Genomic DNA, 21,064 nt, shown 5'->3' with positions numbered 1-21,064 from the left:
ACAATCTATATCCATTCCGACCATCCTTTACGCGCTTTATTAAACCACTTAAGATGAGGAAATACAAAAACAGCCACTTATGATCGTTTTTAAGCATTCGTAGTTTATTTTGCTTGAATTATGAAGTTTTAAAAGATGTTTTGTCCTCAACCGAGGGTTTATCTAAATGTCCTGTAAACACAAGTTAAACCCAGCAGTTCACTGATGATTACAATTTTGCCTTCATAAATTAGGCATGTGTAGACTTGTTGACATTTGACACCTAAACCCAAACGGTTTACTTTTCATCTTAGAAACAAACTTTTTTTGTGCAGCTGTCTATTAGGAGTTCTAAGTATGTATTCACTGGTCTTTTGTAATGATTGCAAATGATGAAACTGGACACCTGAAGTGGTTACTTTTATGACTCTTGTCTCATTCTCCTCCCTTCACGTTCTCTCCCCATAACAAAACGTCGCCAAATTCCTTTACTTTTTGGCTGTCTGCGTTAAAACATTTTTAAGGAACAAAATGTTGTATTGACTAAACAGGCGAAAAACGATAGACATTACCCTCTAAAGAACGTAATGTAAGGAGCAGAAAAGAAATATAAAATTCATCTCCATGGATGAAAAAGAGTGAAAAGGATAACGAAGACGAGGAGGGCGCGTAACGGGACAGCACTGAGGAAAACGAAGATTTAAAGTACAGGAAAATTATGAAAATGTATGATTTTTGACTTGTTGGACAGCAGGGCAGAATTTACAAACACATTCCACCAAAAAAAGTAAGTGTACTTCTAAAACTAAGCAACACCGCAGTTTTAGGATACATTGTGTCAGTGCAATACGTGGCCAAACGTGATAGCATACGGCTACATTAAAAGGCCTTTTAATAATTAGAATGTATAAATTAGGTAAAATATGGAAATATTTTCCTGTTTATGATTTAAACCTAATTTCCAAACTAGTTAGTATTTTTCATATTTTGGGACAATGCAGTTTCTGTGGTAATACGGTAGATGGCTCCTCATGTTCTGGATGTTGCAACGTTTCTAGGGGAAAAAAAATGCTGAAATGTTTCGTCCATATTCTTTGAAAGACAAACAAAACAGATGTTGCAAGACAAGCTGTTTTACTAAGTAAGATGTTACTTGAATTGAAATACACACCAGTGTCTAATATTCAGGGATAGTGTCTGTTCAGTTAAAACTAAAAAACTTTTAGATATTGGTAACTAATTTGAATTGTTAAAAGTTACTAGAATAAGTAGGCATACTATATATTTAATAAATAAATACAAAAAAAAAAAAAAGAATAGGTACCAGAATCTGTAGTTGGAGTGATATATGAACCACAGCATCCTATAGAATTTAATGGGAATTGAATAGGAAGAATGTGAAATTTGTTAACAATTGAATAATTACTAGTCACTACTGGTTGGCTATAGTAGCAAACGAATAAATGCTAGTATGTAGTAGGGTCTCACTGAATAATATTCTTGTAAGTGAAACAGGTACTGGACACTATGATTATTTTCTAGTAATTGAAAAGTACTATATAGTATAATTACATACTATAATTAAAAAGTACTTTATAGCACCGAGTACTATAAACGAACATAGATGGGCTCATTTAAGAAGTAAATTTTAAAAAGAGTTTGCCATATATGGGTGAGTCTGTCCTGATCTGATGATGCATAACAGTTTCTATTAAAAAAAAAAAACTATGAGAGGCAGCTTCTGTCTTACTATCTCCAAAAACATTTGGTGTTATAGAATTGTTATTTATTTGATTTTTTATTGTTTTCCCCTAAATATATTGTCTTCTTGATCCTCACTGTTAGGGACCTTGAGAATGGATGGAGAAAAAGAAAAAGAGCGGGAGAGAGGAGATGAAAAAGAGAGTGATGAGACAGAGGAGGATGCAGAGGGGGCAGCCTTATCATGGCAAGAGGGATACCCTGATGATGACCTGGGCTTACCCATCATGCACTGGGAGGATCTGAGTCTCCGTATTGCTGAACTTGAGAAGCAACAAGAAGAGCGAAGACAGAGGGAAAAGGTCTGAATGAGAGTAAAGATAGTAATGTGCGTTAAATGGTAAAAGATTTAAAAAAACAAAAACAAATGACACTTCCTGTTTTGCTTTGGCAAGAGCTACAGTTCTTTTTACTAGAACTCCTTGACTATTTATCTACAATAACAGCTACCATGAATTTATACTGGGATGTTTTTCTGCAGGACTTGGACAGGCTGACAGTAGACTGGCCAGAAATCAGAGGGCTGAGCAGTCACAGAGAAACCTATGAGGACATGGAGGATGATTGCAACAGTCGTCTGACTGCTCTGACAACAAGGTCACACAGATTTCATAAATCTCAACTACTTTTCTTTTCACTTCCTTGGAATATGAATAAAATCTATAGCAATAGTGCTTTATTATTATAGGCTTCAGAGCCAGATGAATCTACAGCTTTGCTTCATCAACAACAGTGAAAGTGAAGAGGAAGAAGAGGAAATGGAGGCAAAGAACGAGGTAAAATAAATTGCAATATTGACATTTTCACTGTTAATCGGCACGAGCAGCAACATACTGTAATGTGAACAATGTGATATTTAAGACATATTTTTGTTCATGTCTGTTATTGATGAGATTTACTTGGTAAGATTAATAATTGCTTTTTATGCTCTTTGTTACCTTTTCAGGTGGCAAAACAGTCCAGTAAGAGTGGCAGCAATCAGAGGTTAGAGAAAGAACGTGGTTCAAGCTCTGCATCGACTAAGAAAACCAAATCAAGAGGGTTCAAGAATGATGTTAGAGCTGCACTGAGTGTACTCAGACATAAATTGAGATTGGAGCACAAACAGGTTAGAAAAGAGCACATACTCATACTTAAGTGTGTATTTTATTTTATGTGTTAGATAACTTCAAGAAGCACACCTATTCAAATAATTAGGCATTATTTTCTATTAGTTATGTAGATGCCATGTTCTGTACACTACCATTCAAATATTTGGGGTCAGTAAGATTTTTTTTTAAGAAATTAAAGGGATAGTTCACCCAAAAATTAAAAGTTGATGTTTATCTGCTTACCCCCAGGGCATCCAAGATGTAGGTGACTTTGTTTCTTCAGTAGAACACAAACAAAGATTTTTAACTCAAACCGTTGTAGTCTGTCAGTCATATAATGCCAGTCAATGGGCACACAATCTTTGAGAGAAAAAAAAAAACATGCACAGACAAAATCAAATTAAACCTTGCGGCTCGTGACGATACATTGATGTCCTAATACACGAAACGAGAAACTGAACAGCATTTATATAATTTTTTACCTCTGATACACCGCAATGTCTGACTTTCCTGAGCTCATCCACAACATCCGACGCGTGACGCGTCAACGGCTCTGGCACATAGATATATATATACATACAGTGGGTACGGAAAGTATTCAAACCCCCTTAAATTTTTCACTCTTTGTTATATTGCAGCCATTTGCTAAAATCATTTGTTCTTTTTTTTTTTCCTCATTAATGTACACACAGCACCCCATATTGACAGAAAAACACAGAATTGTTGACATTTTTGCAGATTTATTAAAAAAGAAAAACTGAAATATCACATGGTCCTAAGTATTCAGACCCTTTGCTCAGTATTTAGTAGAAGCACCCTTTTGATCTAATACAGCCATGAGTCTTTTTGGGAAAGATGCAACAAGTTGTTCACACCTGGATTTGGGGATCCTCTGCCATTCCTCCTTGCAGATCCTCTCCAGTTCTGTCAGGTTGGATGGTAGCGTTGGTGGACAGCCATTTTAGGTCTCTCCAGAGATGCTCAATTGGGTTTAAGTCAGGGCTCTGGCTGGGCCATTCAAGAACAGTCACGGAGTTGTTGTGAAGCCACTCCTTAGTTATTTTAGCTGCGTGCTTAGGGTCATTGTCTTGTTGGAAGGTAAACCTTCGGCCCAGTCTGAGGTCCTGCGCACTCTGGAGAAGGTTTTCGTCCAGGATATCCCTGTACTTATATCCCGCATTCATCTTTCCCTCGATTGCAACCAGTCGTCCTGTCCCTGCAGCTGAAAAACACCCCCACAGCATGATGCTGCCACCACCATGCTTCACTGTTGGGACTGTATTGGACAGGTGATGAGCAGTGCCTGGTTTTCTCCACACATACCGCTTAGAATTAAGGCCAAAAAGTTCTATCTTGGTCTCATCAGACCAGAGAATCTTATTTCTCACCATCTTGGAGTCCTTCAGGTGTTTTTTAGCAAACTCCATGCAGGCTTTTATGTGTCTTGCACTGAGGAGAGGCTTCCGTCGGGCCACTCTGCCATAAAGCCCCGACTGGTGGAGGGCTGCAGTGATGGATGCACTGTGAGCTGTAAGGTCTTATATAGACAGGTGTGTGGCTTTCCTAATCAAGTCCAATCAGTGTAATCAAACACAGCTGGACTCAAATGAAGATGTAGAACCATGTCAAGGATGATCAGAAGAAATGGACAGCACCTGAGTTAAATATATGAGTGTCACAGCAAAGGGTCTGAATACTTAGGACCATGTGATATTTCAGTTTTTCTTTTTTAATAAATCTGCAAAAATGTCAACAATTCTGTGTTTTTCTGTCAATATGGGGTGCTGTGTGTACATTAATGAGGAAAAAAAAAGAACTTAAATGATTTTAGCAAATGGCTGCAATATAACAAAGAGTGAAAAATTTAAGGGGGTCTGAATACTTTCCGTACCCACTGTAGATGCCTCATTAGCGACTGTTTCTATGGGCTGCGATACCTAAGGATCTACGTATATATCTATGTATATATACATCTATGTTCCAGAGCCGTTGACGCATCACGCGCCGGATGTTGTGGATGAGCTCAGGAGAGTCGGACATTGCGGTGTATCAGAGGTAAAAATTTTATAAATGCTGTTCAGTTTCTCGCACAAACCGATCGTTTCGTGTCTTAGGACATCAGTGTATTGTCACGAGCTGCAAGGTTTAATTTGAATTTGTCTGTGCATGTTTTTTTTTCTCTCAAAGATTGTGTGCCCATTGACTGTCATTATATGACTGACAGACAACAACGGCTTGAGTTAAAAATCTTCGTTTGTGTTCTACTGAAGAATCAAAGTCACCTACATCTTGGATGCCCTGGGGATAAGCAGATAAATATCAAATTTTCATTTTTGGGTGAACTACCCCTTTAATACTTTTATTTAGCAAGGATGCATTCATTTGATCAAAGCTGACAGTAAAGACTTTTACATTTATACAAAAAATAATTTTCAAATAAATGCTGTTCTGTAAACAATCACAGTTTCCACAACAGTATTAAGCGGCACAAGGGTTTTCAACATTGATAATAATAATAATAATGTTTTTTGAGCACCATGTCAGCATAGAATTCTGAAGGATCATGTGACACTAAGGGGCTGCTGAAAATTCAGCTTTGCCATCACAGGAATAAAATATATTTTACAATATGTACAAATAGAAAATAATATTTCAACATAATGCTGTTTTACTGATTATGATCAAATAAACACAGCCTTAGTGAGCATAAAAACATTTTAAAATCTCACATCCCTGAACTTTTGAATGGTTTTGTATAAATGCAAAGTTATAATTGTACTTCACTGACCCCAATCACAGACTATACCTCCCAGTGAGGCTGTCAGAGAAAGGAAGCACTATGAACGAAATGACTTGAAGAATTTCAGCTTGAAGGAGTTGAAAGCGCTGAGGACCTCACTAAGCAAAGACATTCATGGTAAGCCTAAGTATTATTTTACATATTGCGTTAAATTAATGTCTGTTGTGAATAATTGAGTAAGTCTGTGTATGTGTATAGACCTCAGTTCAGAGCTGGTGGGTCGACTTCTCACAAGGGACCAGCTGAGAACAGAGCAAGACGCCATGCTGCTGGAGGTACAAGATATGACATCACTCTGATGCACAGTCAAAAAATAAATATTTCCACTAAGGAACAAAATAACAGGACCCTTCCTTTACAAGACTGTCCGTGAGCTGCCTGAACTAATTGACTTTACTGTGAAAAGCTACAGCACTCCATCTTCACTTCAAAAGACTTTTTCATTACAGTATTTTTTTTTTGTTGTTGACATTTTTAAGGCACCGATGAGGATTTAAAACTGCAGTTTACACTCTTACAGTTGCAAGATCTAACTGATAAAGCAACAAAGCGGCAAAAGACAATATATGTCATGACATGCTCCTTTGCTCAATATTACTTTAATTTGTTTAGTGCCAAAGCCAATTATGCCAAGTCTCACGTGTTAAGACATGGCTCATTAAATGCTACAAAGTATGTGTGTGTACATACATTGCCAAGCAACTCATAACTGGATTGTTTGTGTCATTGTTTGTGAAATACTTAAATATTATTTTGTGGAATAAAAGGGAATTGAGTAAGATTGTATACGTGTTCTATTTTGTTGCAATGGTATAATATTGTTCTTCTGTTGTGTGTGTCTGTGTGTATTTTGCCTAGCCAGAGTTTGTGTTGTCAAAAGGCCAGCTCAGCACTAATAGAGGAAAGAAGAAAGAGGGAGGGAGGGACAGATCATGGAGCAAGAGATGACCAAGGAGGGTTGGATTGAGAGAATGGTCAAAATAGTTCAAGAAACTGATGTGAAAGGGAAATATTCAGGGCTGAATGACTAGACAAAGCCGTCACTGCATCCAGATCTTCTTCAATTTGCTCTTCTTGATAGTCAAATTAGCTGTAACTGTGTTGGAATAGAGGCGTTCCTCAGGTTTTATTTATACTGAGATTCTTTGTTTTTTCTAAAAAGGACTTTATTGCTCTATACTAAATAGGTAAGTGAAAGATTTTTAACCGCTCGTTACCAGATGTAATAGGATGATTTTCGCTGTCCTTGTGTATGTCAATGGTGTTTTATGGTTTCAAAATTCATGTTTTGCTTACCCAGAAAAATGTTAATGTGTATCTTGTCTATAAATATTCTTGTATTTTTAGTCTCACTATTAAATAAGTTTACAGCTATGCAGGGCAGTGAACTTTTGCAATATGTGGGCAATGTGAAGGGTTGTTTGCACTGTTTATGGTGTTGTCTGATTCCCCAAGTAAGGACCTTGTTATTTATTTAGCCAAAGCAGACTACCTTAATGTCATTTAGTGACCTTCAGGTACTCACTGATTTATTTACATAGTGCCTTATATGTCTGAGAAGTGGTAGGCAATAAGCAATTCACCACGAGCTCAGTCAGCTGTGTGCTAACTTTACCGGGAGGTGGGGATAGCCATGACATCCATAGAATCCCAAAGGATGTTTAATGTGCAAATGGAGCCAGAGGGAGTCTAGGCGTAGTTTATCAAAGGCTGAAAGTTTCTAAAGCTGGCAATTACATATCATTTATATTTGTTTCGAGGAAGAGGGATGGGGTAGAGGTTTCTGGTGTGAGGAACGGGGTGAGGGGTGGGTAAGATAGAATAGAACATAGAGGGGAAGTGTGGTTACTGTTTGATGGGTTAATGAAGTGAAAAGGGTCTGAATCAGCAGCACATATACCTATGCGCAAACAGTACCAGGGGTTGTGAAAGAGAAAGGGAGGGCTTGTGTGGGATGACGACTGCTTTTAAAGGTTTTGGCAAGCTGGTATTTTTTGTGCATCCTAACACCAATGTATCTCTCATAGATGTTAAACTAGACCACAAGGAGGAGATCGTTGGAAACTCAAACAAACTTGTTCGTTGGAGAAGACGTGGTTTCAGAAGCACAGAAATGGGAGGATGAAACCAGGACGCTCCCTAAGAATCCGATTAAGAACTAGCCGACAATGACGACAAGTGCGCCTACTGTTTTGTTTGAAACAGAGAAGGGGGCAGACGCCCAGCTTTCCTCCCCACACAACTCTTCAGTTAATGGCTCCTGCAATATTGACGAGTCCTACAAGTACATCTTCCTGCCCATTTGCTACTCCTTTACCTTTGTCTTCAGCATAACCCTTAACTTTGTGGTTCTCTACCGTTCCTTTCGACACACCAGGCACTGGAATGCGTCCCTGATTTACATGGTGAACCTGGCCACGACAGACTTCATGTATGGCTTATCTTTGCCCTTTTTGGTGGCCAGTTATGTCATGCGGGACGACTGGGTGTTTGGAGACTTCATGTGCCGTCTAGTGCGTTTCCTCTTCTACTTCAACCTCTACTGCAGCATCTTCTTCCTCACTTGTATCTCAGTGCACCGCTACCTGGGCATCTGCCACCCCATGAAGACCATCACCTTGGAGACCAAACGAGCAGTAAAGGGGACTTGCGTTCTGGTGTGGATTGCCGTTTTTGCACTAACGTGCCCAATTTTCCGTTTCGCAAAGACACAGAATCTTCCACGTGAAGGTAAGGGTTCTAGGGAGGAGATGTTTATTAACTGCTGGGATGATGCTATTGATAAAGAGTTCCATGATTACATCCCTTACGGGGTCACACTTCATTTCTTGGGCTTTTTTGTGCCATTCAGCATCATTGCTTGGTGCTACTCGCGTGTAGTGTTAACAATATTTCGGACGCTGCACTCTCAACCTCCTCCTCAAAGAGTCAGAAGTGGGACGGGCTGTGAAAGCGTCGCAGGAATTGGGGGAGAGGGCATGTCAATCATCTTGGGGGCTCAATCGCCTTATGTCAACAGACGGCGCAAGTCCATCAAGACCATAATTACCATCACTCTCCTCTTTGCCCTTTGCTTCTTCCCCTTCCATGTCACTCGCACCATCTTCCTACTGCTGAAAGTGACGAGTAGGGTGCAGTGCCACACCATGCGCATGGTTTCCATCTGTTATAAAATCACTCGGCCACTGGCCTCGTTCAATGCCTGGCTGAATGCACTGCTTTACTTTCTTACTAAAGAGAAAAATGGGCCCTGTTGTCAAAAACCTGAACATGCCCAGCATGGCCTGCTATGGCCACTTAGAATGCTAGGTAAAGGAGAGGAAGAGGAGAATGAAGTTGAAGAGATAAGGAACCACAAGGACAACGGAACAACAGATAAAAACAATACACACAGAGGTCTGCCTTAAGTAATGAGCACGTAAACATGAACAAACGGATGTTTTTGTTATTTTCTCTGTATTTGTATAACTCTGTGTGTTCACATTAAACATGGAGGATCTTGTCGTTTTGTCTTTTCAAGACCCCTTAAAGATTGTTTTGCTTGAATGGTTAATTAGTTATTGTTAAAAAAGAATATATATATATATATTATATATTAAGTTGAATATTGATTTAGGGTATATAAATTGCAAAAACACACATATATAGAATAATAAACTAATTTATAAGGTATCTTATGTTTGCAGTTGTTGGCATACCTCAGGGTGGACACATTTTGTGCAGGAACTATGTTTAGCACTGTCATGGATTAATATGTCATGTTGTGAATAATTAAACTGTTCTAATAAACATTTTCTGAACCTGTTTAAATGAAAATCTAATTATGGCTGTGATCTTTTGAAGTCACTATACATTATTAAGCACTATTCCAGATTGGTATGTCTTTGTGCGAGTACTGAATCTAAATTTGTTGCAGAATAAACAACTTAAAGTTCAAGGTGTCCGTTTAGGCATCTTGTTTGCATTATATTTCTAAGTATGAGGACATTACACATAAAAGAACATTACACATATTAGAAAATGCTGATCATTTCTACATACATGTCTGTATCATTTATTCATTTAACATACTTACAATGACCTTTTTCCATAGTTTTTTATTTTTTTTTATTTCTAAGTACATTGGATATGAGTACTTCAGTATACAGCACAAGCAGCCTACCCTTTGTCCTTCCGTTCTTCTAAAATAAGTTAAAACCAGGTGATCCACGAAAGACCTCAGCTTCATAGACTGTTATTACTACTTGGTATTACATTGGTTAATGATCAGCTGTCCTGTTGCAAGATTTTCTGAAAGAAGCCTGTCTAAATGTAAACATATATGGTAGTAATGCATGTTATAATACCTTGTCGGCAAAATAATATAACTATTTCTGTTCTTCTAAGATCTCAGTACAATTTGCTTTTGCAGTAAATGATAATGTACTGTATATGATACAGTCATGAGTACTGATGCACAGATCATGTATACTGAGTAGCTAGATGTTTTAATATCGAAGAGATTTTTGCCTAGATGTTGTCATAATTCATAATTTTGATATTATTGCAATAACTGCAGACACCCTGGACCAGTGATGGAAATAATAATAATAATAATAATTATTATTACTATTGCAGTGTTAATTTTCTAGATTTTATCATATAAAACACAGAATGTCTGTTTGTTTCAAATACCTTAAACACATACTAGACTCATAACTAGACAGAGATAAAGAGAGTAAGGTTAGATAAAGTGTACTAAAAAAAGGGCCAAATATTTATTTATTATTGGACCCTGGTAAACATCTGGTGCATTTTTGTCACTTTATGTGCCATGTGCCAAAGGTTCCTGACCGTGTCCTGGACATTATATTTGAGGCTCTGTGCACTCTTCTCGTAATAATATGTTGCTAGATTTGTAAAATGTAGTAAAACTAAGCAGTGTTTTCGATTCATGAGGCAAAAACAAGCTCTTTACATCGACTGTTCAGCAGGGGGCGACATTGTGGCCATTCAAAATTTAAGTTTGGAAATTTAAAAGAAAACCTTCCCGACCTGCACCGCGGCTAAGGCACGACCTTGACGGTTATTAAAAATTATCAAAAAATAATTATAAATTATTGAAACAAATAATTCAACAATGAATAACTAGAATAGCTTATGTTAACCAATATGCATTAAATCCTTTTGCGGAAAAAAATATTTTTCACTGAGGAAAATTTATATTTATTTTTTTATCTGTCCCGTGTCATCATAGTGGTAGAGCTGCTGCAGTGGAACATTGGCGCCATTTTCAAACTTCAGAGCCTCAGTGACTGGAACTCTTGTAACAGCTACATTATTCCTCATTATGATTTTTTTTTTTTTTTTTTTCAAATTCTTTCCTCAGGACCCTTCATTACTTTAACTATTATTTTTTACAAATATTGGGAACTGGAAGAGGATTTTCATAAAAGGTAAGCATATTACTCCTTTATTTTTATAATTATTTTAAGGTTTTTTTAATCGACATAATTTTTTCACAAACTTCGACAAAATGTGTCCCATTTATCATTTACTGACTGCGAGTTTTATTTTTTAATAAAGTAACACAAACATTTAGCTGTAAATACAAAGTAATAGTAATTTAACTAAATATGTAAAACATCTTTTATAGAATTACGAAGCGTTGGTAATTTTATATTTGATGTTTATGGTAAGCTGTTTTAGCACTTTTCTTTTGTGTTTTATATAAAAAAGAAAAACAAAACAAACATACTTCCTTACTATAGTTAAGCAGACTACCTCCAAAACGTGTTGGAACCCGCGGGATAACGTTCAAACAACTTAATACAACTTAAGCGATGCTTCGAATGTATTGACAGCATAAAGCAAACCGAATAAAGTAGTCTTCTAGTCTTTGTCATATGTTAGCTTTTAAAGACAATGATTTCTCGGTGCCTCTAATGTTCTGAACCACTCCCCTCTGTTGCTGTCCCTTCACCCACAACCAAGCTTTCAAGCACTACTTTCCCCTCTTTTAATTCGCTCCATAAAATAATGGATTTCGACGTTAGATTTATTCACAGCGATTTCTTCAGTTGAAAGTGTAGACAGGAATGAAAATATATTTATTGTATATTGTCTAACATCGAAATGACAGTTAAAGTTGTTCATTGTACGTTATTTGAAAATCAGAACGTTGGTTCGTCAAATGACATCCTTAGGTGACGGTGTGACGAAATAGAACTCTGCAGAAAAATAACTACACTTTTCAAATGTAACGTTAGTTGAAAACGCGCTTTGAGGTGACATTCAAAACCACGAGAGAATTGTTTGGCGATGAATCAAAATTTCAAGTTTCCAAGTATGCAATTTTCAAAACTATTTATGACCTGCCCCATAAAATAAATTCTCGATAACCGACTAATTGTCTGTTTTTGAAACCTACATCCATCTTATATCGATTCAGATTACTACGTTTGAATAACTGATTTTATCGTGTTTCTCGTAGTTAGGCAAGACAATTATTATTATGCCACCCAATTAATATTCCAGTTTGTAATATCACAATCTATTGTCGAGCTTTACCGTTTATATGTATCTAATATATTTAATCCATTTACAATTAGTGTCAAACCAATTAATTTGCAAATAAACACATTATAGAATGTATTATAGAATGCTGTTTTAAAAGTTGCCCTAAAGTGTTACAGTTATTATCAAAAGTAATGTAATGGCCTTTACAATGACCCTGTAACCTCGTGATAAAAGTACACGTAGCTTTTTCTTAGTTTTGGCATGAATTTTGCTTTATAGTTAATGTATTAATTCCAGTAGTTTCCTGGTTGTCTTTTCGTGTTTTTTTCTGGGCTCACAAGATTTTCTTCATGAACAATTTGAACATTTGAAATGCTGCAGTTTTGGCAAGTCATTCTTGTCATATTGACTTTTCTTTTTTTTTTTTTAGAATGTCTAAAAGTATGTAGCGTGCAAGTACTGCATTGGCACTGACTGAGCTTTATTGAACAAATGAATAAATGGCATAGAGTGAGGATGAGGTCTTGGGTATGCCAAGCTCTGCACCTGTTCGTACATGTCATATTTAACAATATTGTTTGATTTTGCTACACATCTGCTGAAAGTAATGTAAGGGAGAGGCTGGGCATGGCACGGGATGGACTGTTTGGAACTGGGAAAAAAAAAAGTTTCAAAACAGTAGTTTTGTGGGGGGGGGTTTGTGGGGGGAACCCTGCTCATTAACCACATACTGCCATATGATTTACATAAGTTTATATGATTATATTATAAAACTGTTGTATATACTTGTAGTACTGTCAATTTTTTCTCATTGTTTAATTCAAGCCTCTTTATTTGCAGATGTCAAAAAAAAAAAAAAAAAAAAAAAATTCTTTAGTGCTGGGCTTTTACGTTTTTAGTTTGGGTATTTTTAGTCTTCCTGTTTTGGTGTGTGGTTCCTGAAGCTTAGTACTTTTGTCTTTGGTTGTACAAGATGATACTGGTAGGATTAAAAGGTAAAAGACAAGGGACTGTATACTTTTGCTACAGAAATGATCTTCACAGAGTGTACTATTATGAATTTGCTCTTTTAGGTTAATCTTTAAGAATTTTATAATGACAGTGATTTTTTTTAAAATGTGTTATCTTGCATTAGCTGTGTATTATTAGTAAAATATTTTGAAGCTAATCTGGTTTTCAACCTGGTTGGTTGCATTAGCCTGTAAAAGACATTTTGTGAAATGTAAGGTTGTATTTTAATCGAACTCGCCATGACAATATGTTGATCTGAAAATGTATTGATTACTGGACATTAATTTCTCTTTTAATTCTGCTCATTTGACTTGAATTATCACAGTGGTCTTTGTCTTGTCTGGCTCTATGTGTGTGTGTGTGGTTTGTGTGTACTGTTGGACCATGGTTGTGCTACTCAGTAAAACTATCTGTAGAACCAGATCAACATATTCTCCACTCTTTGTAGCCAGCCTTGTACTACACAGAAAACCCACAGAGACCCTGCATAAAATCCGGCCACATTGAGAGCATAAAGAGTATCAAAGTGTTAAAACTTTGCTTTGTTTGAACACTCCAAACTGTTGACATCTGTTTTTGCTGTTCCTCCTTTGTTTTTGTTTTTTTCAATGGATAATGAACTAATGGCGAGAATATAAAGTCACGTTTTACTTTAATTTGGGACAATGCGTTTGGACTTGAAAACACCCCCTGTGCGGTCGCTCGAGTTTGGAGTTTGTGGTGAACGCTTGCCCGCAGTTTAATGCAAAAATACACCACAAACGCATAACACTTTTCCTAGTTTCATATCCCCCTTTCTGTGCGTCTTTGCAGCCGAGCCTTCTCCCTCTTTTGTTCCCCCCTCCCTTTCTCTCCGTTGGCTGTGTGAATGCTTTGGCAAGGCTACAAGAAATCAAGCAAGCGAGAGCTGCTAGCACTGACGCGCCCCAGACACTAAGCCCTAGAAATTAATTTTTTCCTCCGAAACGGTAGCGCCGATGGCCCTCAAACTTCACACTCTTCTAAGGGGACCCCAGGGCGATGCCCTGATTTTTTTTTGGATTTTTCCTGTCCCCCGAAAATGTTCATTTTAATTGTAGAAACTGATGCCCCGGGAAAAAGGCTACAACCCCTGCTTTTTATGCCTACCAAGTTCCTCAGGCAGCCTCACTAGCTACAGCTAAGCAGAGGCTGCACACTGCACTGGACTGCTGGTCTGAAGGTGAATAGGGAGAGAAAGGGGTTTAAGGGCTGAAAATAGGTGCTGGTGGACAAAAGGTTTAGGCACTTATTTGACTCTTGGAACCCCACCCCCCAATCTGGAATGGGAGCCCCAAGCTCAGACGAATGGGTGTATTTTTGACCTGAAATTAAGACTTGGGATTCCCATTGATAAGTGCATGTGTGGGTTTGTTTTCCTTTTTAATTCTGTTTCTACAATTTTTTTGAAAGCAGCCAAACTGTTTTAGGTGTAGATTTAGCTGTAGATTTGCGAAGAATTAAAATATTTGAGGTGGGCGAACTACTTTGTGACTTTAATCGAGTTTTCTGAAAGAATGAAAAAGTCTTTTTCAAGTACTTTGCTTGGCTTTTTTGAATACAAAAACAACTTCATTGAATTAAGTTGGGGAATTACTATTTTTTTTTTTTTTTTTTCTTACCCAGGTGCAGGAGACAGACTACACTGGAAGAGGGGAGTCCGGCGGGTTACTTTGGGAATACCAGGCACCTTTTCCTCTCCCCTGTTGCCTAACATGCTGGAGAACGGGGATCGAGGGTAAGTGAAATCTTTCCTGTGTCCGTTTCAAAATTTAACCAAAACGGCCCCTGGTTTGAATGGGTGAGCAAAGTTAGGCCAGGGTGTGTATGTGTCTATGTAAGTGTGTGAGCTTCTCTTTTAGGTCTCCCTCTCCCACCCATTTGCTGTCTATCCTTTTCTCATTTTCTCTCTCTCCCTCTCTTTTGCTAACACCCCCCACCCCCCTTTCTCTCCCTCTCGATGAACGACGGGCAGAAGTAGACAGAAGCAAATGCCTTCTGCAACTGTGCTGACGTGATCATTTGACTCAGACCTTAAATAGGCTGCCCTTTATGAGATGGAAGTGTGTTTGTCAGGGTTGATTATAACTAAAAGTATTAAATGTAAAATATTCGCTATCATATGTTTTGGAAAAACGTTGGGTTTTTGTGTAGCACAATTTTAGTCACACCTTAGCCTGCATTTTGCTGCTGATAAACTTCCTCTTTTTTTTACTGTGAACTTCTGCTTCACAATAAAGACTTAAATATCTTTAAGCAAAAATTGAAGATTGTGTTTTGGTGTGTAACAGCAGTCAGAATGAATTATTTTGCAATTAAATCTTGATTTTCTGCTGACATTAGAACTTCATCACACAACATCGGGTGTGGTGTACTTAAAAGAAAAATTTCAAGTCCTTCAAAAATACTTGGTGTTTCTTTTTGTCTACCACAACAGTTGATATTATAAATATCAAATACTTTTTTAGTCCTTTCAACTTTTGTCAGTTATTAGTTTTGAGCAAATTAAAACTGTAATTTGTTTTTCACTAAAACAAATCATTATGGTGGTTTTCCTACTTAATTGATGCCACATTTATTTTGGTCTAGTGTTGTTGGTGTAAGCTTCCTTTTTCAAAAAAATAAACAAAAACAGAGAGGGAAAATTTTACAAGCAAAATAACAAAAAATAAGGGAAGAACAATGAAATGTAGTGATGGGCCAAGATCTTTCTGCCATTTACTTTTTACACACTACAACAATTGATCTGTCATATGCCCTCATCTTTCAAACACCACTGGCTTTTCACAGATGAATAATACAATAATCTTGATCTGGTAGTCACGCTTCTAAAAATCAGATGTTCCTCTCGTTTTTCTTAACTACCTCCCCTTAATCATCATCCTCTTATCGCTCCAAAATTAAAACCTATGTTCTGGAATATACTGTGGACCTTAAAGTTAGTATTTTTGTAACTTTTTATTTTTTGTTAATGTATACTTGCCACTTTTGCTGACGAATTGTCTTTTATATAGGTTGTGAAAATGATTCTTTATGAATTGTACGAGCATTCTTTTCTTTCTGTCCTCTTATGTGTTTTTACATTTGGACAAAATGTACTCCTAATCCCAGGAATCTGATTTAATGTAAAATTTTTCTTGGCAACAATTATTTTATTGGATAATTAAAAAATGCAATGTTGTAATACTGTATGTGTAATACTAATAGATACTTTAACTTTTATAGTGATACTTAATTCTGTTTCACAATATTAAGCCTAAGAAGTTTAAAAATTAGAGATGTAGTTATTTTTTGGTGGGGGTGGGGGGGATACAAATAAATAATTTATATATATATATATATTTCTTTTTTTTCTTTTTCTTTTTACTCACACTAAATTATTCCTATGGTAATAAAGCCATTTTGACAGGCGCTAGTGTTTTCTCCTCATCTCCCCCCTTTGTTATTATCCTCCATTTTGTCTTCATCCTCAACATCCATTTTAGGACAGTGTGTGCACAATAACTCACTTATTAAGTCTCACAGGGCATTATTAGAATGGCATGAAAAGATGTGCGTGACCACGAGCTTTCTCATAATTGTCTGTGCTAAAGAAATAATGCTGTCACTCTTTGCAGTCAAACAACTTTTATTACATATTATTACAGTCTGTTCACATTGCATTCTCATCACATTTTCATCTGTCATTATTTAATTTAATTTTTTGATAACTTGCCACTAAATATCCATAAGACATTTCTATATTACACATAATTAATTTTGTCCCTAATCTTATCCTAGTGAGGACCAGTGGAGTCTGTCGTCATCTTTTTATTTAGCCCAGAGTGCCCTGTAGCAGCACATCATGGTTTGTAAGTTCTAAGGGCAAATTCCAAATTATGATGTGCTGTCACTGGGAGCCTGGGAGTTTCTCCATTAACATGGCAGCATTAAACACCTAATGTTCTGCTTATATCATAAATCACTGTGTAATAAATGCATCAGAGGTAAGCCTCTTTTTTTTTTTTTAAATACAGTAACAAGTGGAGTGAGATGCAGTCTGAACTGTTTGAAAATGTATTTAGAATTGGCTTAAAACTGTCTTTCAGACTTATGAATAAAAATGTGACACAGTAGAGTGTTTTTTTCCAACTCAAATGATATTTTTACAAATGACCAGACACAATAAATGATTCATGACTGAATCACCAGGTGTGGCTTAGGTAGCCTGTTCAGCGAGTTATTCCCAGACAGCTGGGAATTCACATCCTGTATTTGTTAGTCTATATTTTAGGAGATCAGCATTGCTTTTTACTGTGATAGTGTAACCATTCAAGCTGTTGAATTAATCTGCATATATTTTGTATGTTCCTTTCGTCCTCTTTCCTCCCTTGGACCACTTGATGTCTCAGTGTGCCTGACAGTAGCAGCACATCAATATTGGCAGCTGCCCTCTCCCTGGGTTGCCAGTATGGTTTGTGCTGCTCCCGTCAGACAGACACACTCAGCGACTCTCCAGTATTTGGAGCAGTATGGAAACCACCTGTCCAGAAATTAAATGTTGTATGTATTTTACCTCGACAATGTCAAAATTAAAACGAAAGCCCTTCTTCTTGTTCAGTTTTGCCTGAAAATATCTAAGAGAAAAGTTTCACATTAAAAATGACAAACAAAACCTCATTTGAGTGAAATTTTTTTTTATTTACAGTACAAAAAAAAAAAAAAAAAAGACAGGTAATTGTGGTTTTAGTCTGTCTCCGATAGACTGGTGAAATCCAAACCGTGCCATCTTCACTGTTCTGCTTTTAGAAATGCCATTCAGATACAGAACTGATTTTACACCATGGCTGGTTGAGTTCATGAGATTAACAGTCACACACTTAGTGAAGTTATTATAACCAATTAGGAAGAACAGAGATATAGGCAAAAAGTGTCATCATGCTGTGGGATTGTTTATGAGGAGGTCAGATGGACTGCATTTTACTCTTTTTCAAACAGAAAATCTGTGATTTAATGCTGATTTAGCTGTTCTTAATGTTAAAACATTGGTAGGGCTAAGACTATATGACCAAATTGTTAACAGCCCAATCATGCAGAAGTTATTTGACTATGCCCACAGACCGTTTCAGATCAGATCGATAAAACGGATCTAAACACCTGAAGTCAACATAAGACAACTTGCTTAAGCTGCATTTATGTAGTGGAGGATGCCACTGCCACATTGCTATAAGAGGTTTCCAGAAAATCCTGGATGAAGATCATCTTGAGTTAAACCCCAGTCTAAAAGTAGTAGTTTTTTGTTTTGTGTAAAAAATTAAAGAAAAGTATATTATAAGGTAAATAGACCAAAGATATTACAAAATGTCTAAAGGAAAAAAAAAAACAACAAGCCCCCCTCCCCCCTTTTTTAAACAATGTACCAAGCGAAGCATTGACAGTGCATTAAGGTTTTTGCACAACTTTCCCCCCAAAACAAAGTAATAGTCATAATACTTTTGATAATGGTTGAAAAAAAAAAAAAAAAGTACACAATAATGCCTTTACAGTAACTTATTTTAAAATTATGCATTTTGGACCCAGAACAGAAATATGTATTAAGCAAAATTTGCCAGCCTCTTTTAAAACTGTGTCCTTCATTGGTAAAATATGCCTAGCTTGACTATTAACTTAGAAATGAGTCTTTTCCTGGAAAAAAAGAGAACTGTCTCCAGATTAAAAAACGCAAGTTTCTTGAACCCCGCACTGAAGTGACATGATTAGTTCCTTTTCCTGATTGTATGTTGCAGAAGATTTCAACGGGATAACAATGGCAAGTCACTGGAATTCATGATGAGACTGGAGTCGAGATTTAGACTATCTGCTGGGAAAAAATAAATACAGATATTGTTTTCCCTTTAAGGACTGGGAACAAGGAGGAAAAAAAAACACTGAAAAATTTGTTTAAAATTTAGAGAGAGAGAGAGAAAAAAAAACACCTTTCTTACCTTGATCAAAATTGAGCTTTTTAGATGTGGAACTATCACCCAAGCCCTCGATATCTACCAGATCGCTGTTGGCATCAGAGTCGTTCAGTGCACTGAGAGTGACATCTGAGGAAAAAAGATATGAATGCAGTAGTTACATTGTACTAATCAAAATGCTGAAAATAGTTGAGGTTGAATGAGATAAATAAGTTGTTTCTGAAAGTAAATTTAAAACAATTTTTCTGGAAGGGTAATTTGAATGTGTTCAAGTAATCACAAATGAATGCATTAAGAAATGCTTACCTGCCGTCTTTGATGACTTAATGCTTGATGGACCTGTGGTTGTTCGCTGTAAACCTGCAGTCACCACAACCTGAGACGTTGGCACAGCGATGACTTTAGGTGGGGCTGGGGGAGCCATAGAAACCGCCACCTTTTTGGTACTCTTCTTTGGTGAATCAGTGGATAAAGGAGCTCCACCATCTTCATAAATCTTCCTCTTGACTGTTGTTTTCATTTGTGCCCTAATGGTTAAGAAATGTCTAATTAGATGCTGACAAGCTACACAATGAATAATGATGTTTTATGACCTACAAACATAGACATAAACAATAAAAAAAGTATTAAAACATCTTTAAAACCTTATTTGGCTTTCCCTGAATTTACACAAGAAATGGCGATCAAGAAACAGGCATTCCTTTCCAGATTTAAAGTATTCTAACTGCATTAAAAAGTTTAGATTTCACCTGCACTTGAGGAAGACATTATTGAAATTAACAGACTCCTTACATTGCGTGTGGTATTTATTTATTTCTTTGGTAGGGTAATCTTAATGCGTTCAAGTAATCTCAAGCTCTGTGTGTATCCACCTAGCTCTGCCTGTAAACAGCAGTGGAAGTTACAAGGCCCATAATATCATTGAAAATAATACTTTATCTTGTCCGTGACATCCTGAAGCAATTTCAAGTACAAATCCAAGTGGGATCATATTAAAACGTTTACATAAAAATGTCTCAATAATTTGCTAATGCATTATTAAAACATTGAACTTAACAATTTACTATAATATAGATCAAAGCAGACAAAGAGCTGGTAAGAAAAAGCAAAGAAAACAAATTAAAATCATTAATGTAAATATTTTCCCTGTAATGACCATATGCATTACAAAGAGCGGGGCTGGACAAAATATATACCTTACAAAATTAACGAAGCGTGCGTGTGTGTGTGTAATATACCCACTTTAGATTTGTAAGAAAATGTAATTATATTTTACAAAAACCTGATACAGTGTGAATATTAAAGGACATAACGGAAAATAGACAATGTCTCACCCTGCTGGACTAATATCTGCCACTGGATGCAGCTGCATGGTCAGCTCTCCCAATTTTGTGAATGCAGCTCCAGCTGCAGAAAAGATCTCACCAACCTAAACACGTGAAACAAGAAATAAATACAGCAACGAGTGTATCCGAAAATGTGTTTTTACACGGGTATTAGGTTGATGGTTAGCATGCTAGCTAATAGCTTTATTTTAAACAAAATGAAAAACATGTCCAGTAGGAAGGCAATTAGCATGGAAGTACACTATCAAGGTAAACATTTAATCCGGTACCATATTTATCAACACATTTACCTTGGTAGAGGCTGAAGTCATTGTTTTGATTTACAACTGAGTAACAAAGGCTGCGCTTTAGAAATGTTAGCAGACAGCTAGCTGACTTGGGTACCAATGATTGACTTAAAACATCCGCGATACTTATTCTTCAACTATTTACATTATGAAATAATAATAAAAACATTGTTAACTAAACGAGTAGCATAAGTGCGCCATAAAGATGACACTGTGATTCAATGGCGCTTATTGGTCTAAATTACAACCGTCGGTCGTTATTGGTCAACACCAATGAAGTATTCAATACGCTCAAAGCTGCGTTGAAACTGCGCAATGGGTTCACTATTTCTCT

At 36.7% G+C, this 21,064-nt stretch overlaps 2 protein-coding genes across 6 annotated transcripts; one reads left to right on the top strand and one right to left on the bottom strand.

The window, feature by feature from the left end:
- Positions 1–38: 38 nt before the first annotated feature.
- On the top strand, positions 39–9,415 carry LOC131543982 (P2Y purinoceptor 3-like). Of its 4 annotated transcripts, none has more exons than XM_058781837.1 (9): positions 39–766; positions 1,825–2,042; positions 2,222–2,337; positions 2,429–2,516; positions 2,687–2,848; positions 5,631–5,748; positions 5,830–5,906; positions 6,494–6,818; positions 7,659–7,788. In XM_058781837.1, the coding sequence occupies exons 2-8, from the start codon at positions 1,836–1,838 to the stop codon at positions 6,596–6,598; spliced, it is 873 nt and encodes a 290-aa protein (XP_058637820.1). In that variant the 5' UTR covers positions 39–766; positions 1,825–1,835; the 3' UTR covers positions 6,599–6,818; positions 7,659–7,788. The 4 variants fall into 4 exon arrangements, with proteins under 4 accessions (XP_058637820.1, XP_058637821.1, XP_058637822.1 ...); XM_058781838.1 differs by having other exon boundaries at positions 6,490–6,818; XM_058781839.1 differs by lacking the exon at positions 6,494–6,818 and having other exon boundaries at positions 7,659–7,757.
- Positions 9,416–17,642: 8,227 nt separating this feature from the next.
- zgc:92664 (uncharacterized protein LOC436695 homolog) lies at positions 17,643–20,977 on the bottom strand. Of its 2 annotated transcripts, none has more exons than XM_058782097.1 (5): positions 20,734–20,977; positions 20,432–20,526; positions 19,404–19,624; positions 19,122–19,226; positions 17,643–18,997 (listed from the first exon to the last, which is right to left on the bottom strand). In XM_058782097.1, exons 1-5 carry the CDS (start codon positions 20,752–20,754, stop codon positions 18,930–18,932), a joined length of 510 nt encoding a protein of 169 aa, XP_058638080.1. In that variant the 5' UTR covers positions 20,755–20,977; the 3' UTR covers positions 17,643–18,929. The 2 variants fall into 2 exon arrangements, with proteins under 2 accessions (XP_058638080.1, XP_058638081.1); XM_058782098.1 differs by having other exon boundaries at positions 17,643–18,994; positions 20,734–20,976.
- Positions 20,978–21,064: the final 87 nt, after the last annotated feature.

Source organism: Onychostoma macrolepis, chromosome 07 (assembly GCF_012432095.1).
Source record: "Onychostoma macrolepis isolate SWU-2019 chromosome 07, ASM1243209v1, whole genome shotgun sequence".
Classification (NCBI taxonomy): Eukaryota; Metazoa; Chordata; class Actinopteri; order Cypriniformes; family Cyprinidae; genus Onychostoma; species Onychostoma macrolepis.
This window is presented reverse-complemented; position numbering and strand designations above follow the sequence as displayed.

Bases quoted from the DNA above. Each gene is read 5' to 3' on its own strand.
- zgc:92664 (XM_058782097.1), bottom strand. From the start codon at position 20,754: ATGACTTCAGCCTCTACCAAG. The intron at 19,227-19,403 runs GTAAGCATTTCT...TTTTTTCCTCAG, and splicing joins TAAGTCATCAAAGACGGCAG to ATGTCACTCTCAGTGCACTG. The intron at 18,998-19,121 runs GTAAGAAAGGTG...ATTTTTTCCCAG, and splicing joins AAAGCTCAATTTTGATCAAG to CAGATAGTCTAAATCTCGAC.
- LOC131543982 (XM_058781836.1), top strand. From the start codon at position 7,800: ATGACGACAAGTGCGCCTACTGTTTTGTTTGAAACAGAGAAGGGGGCA.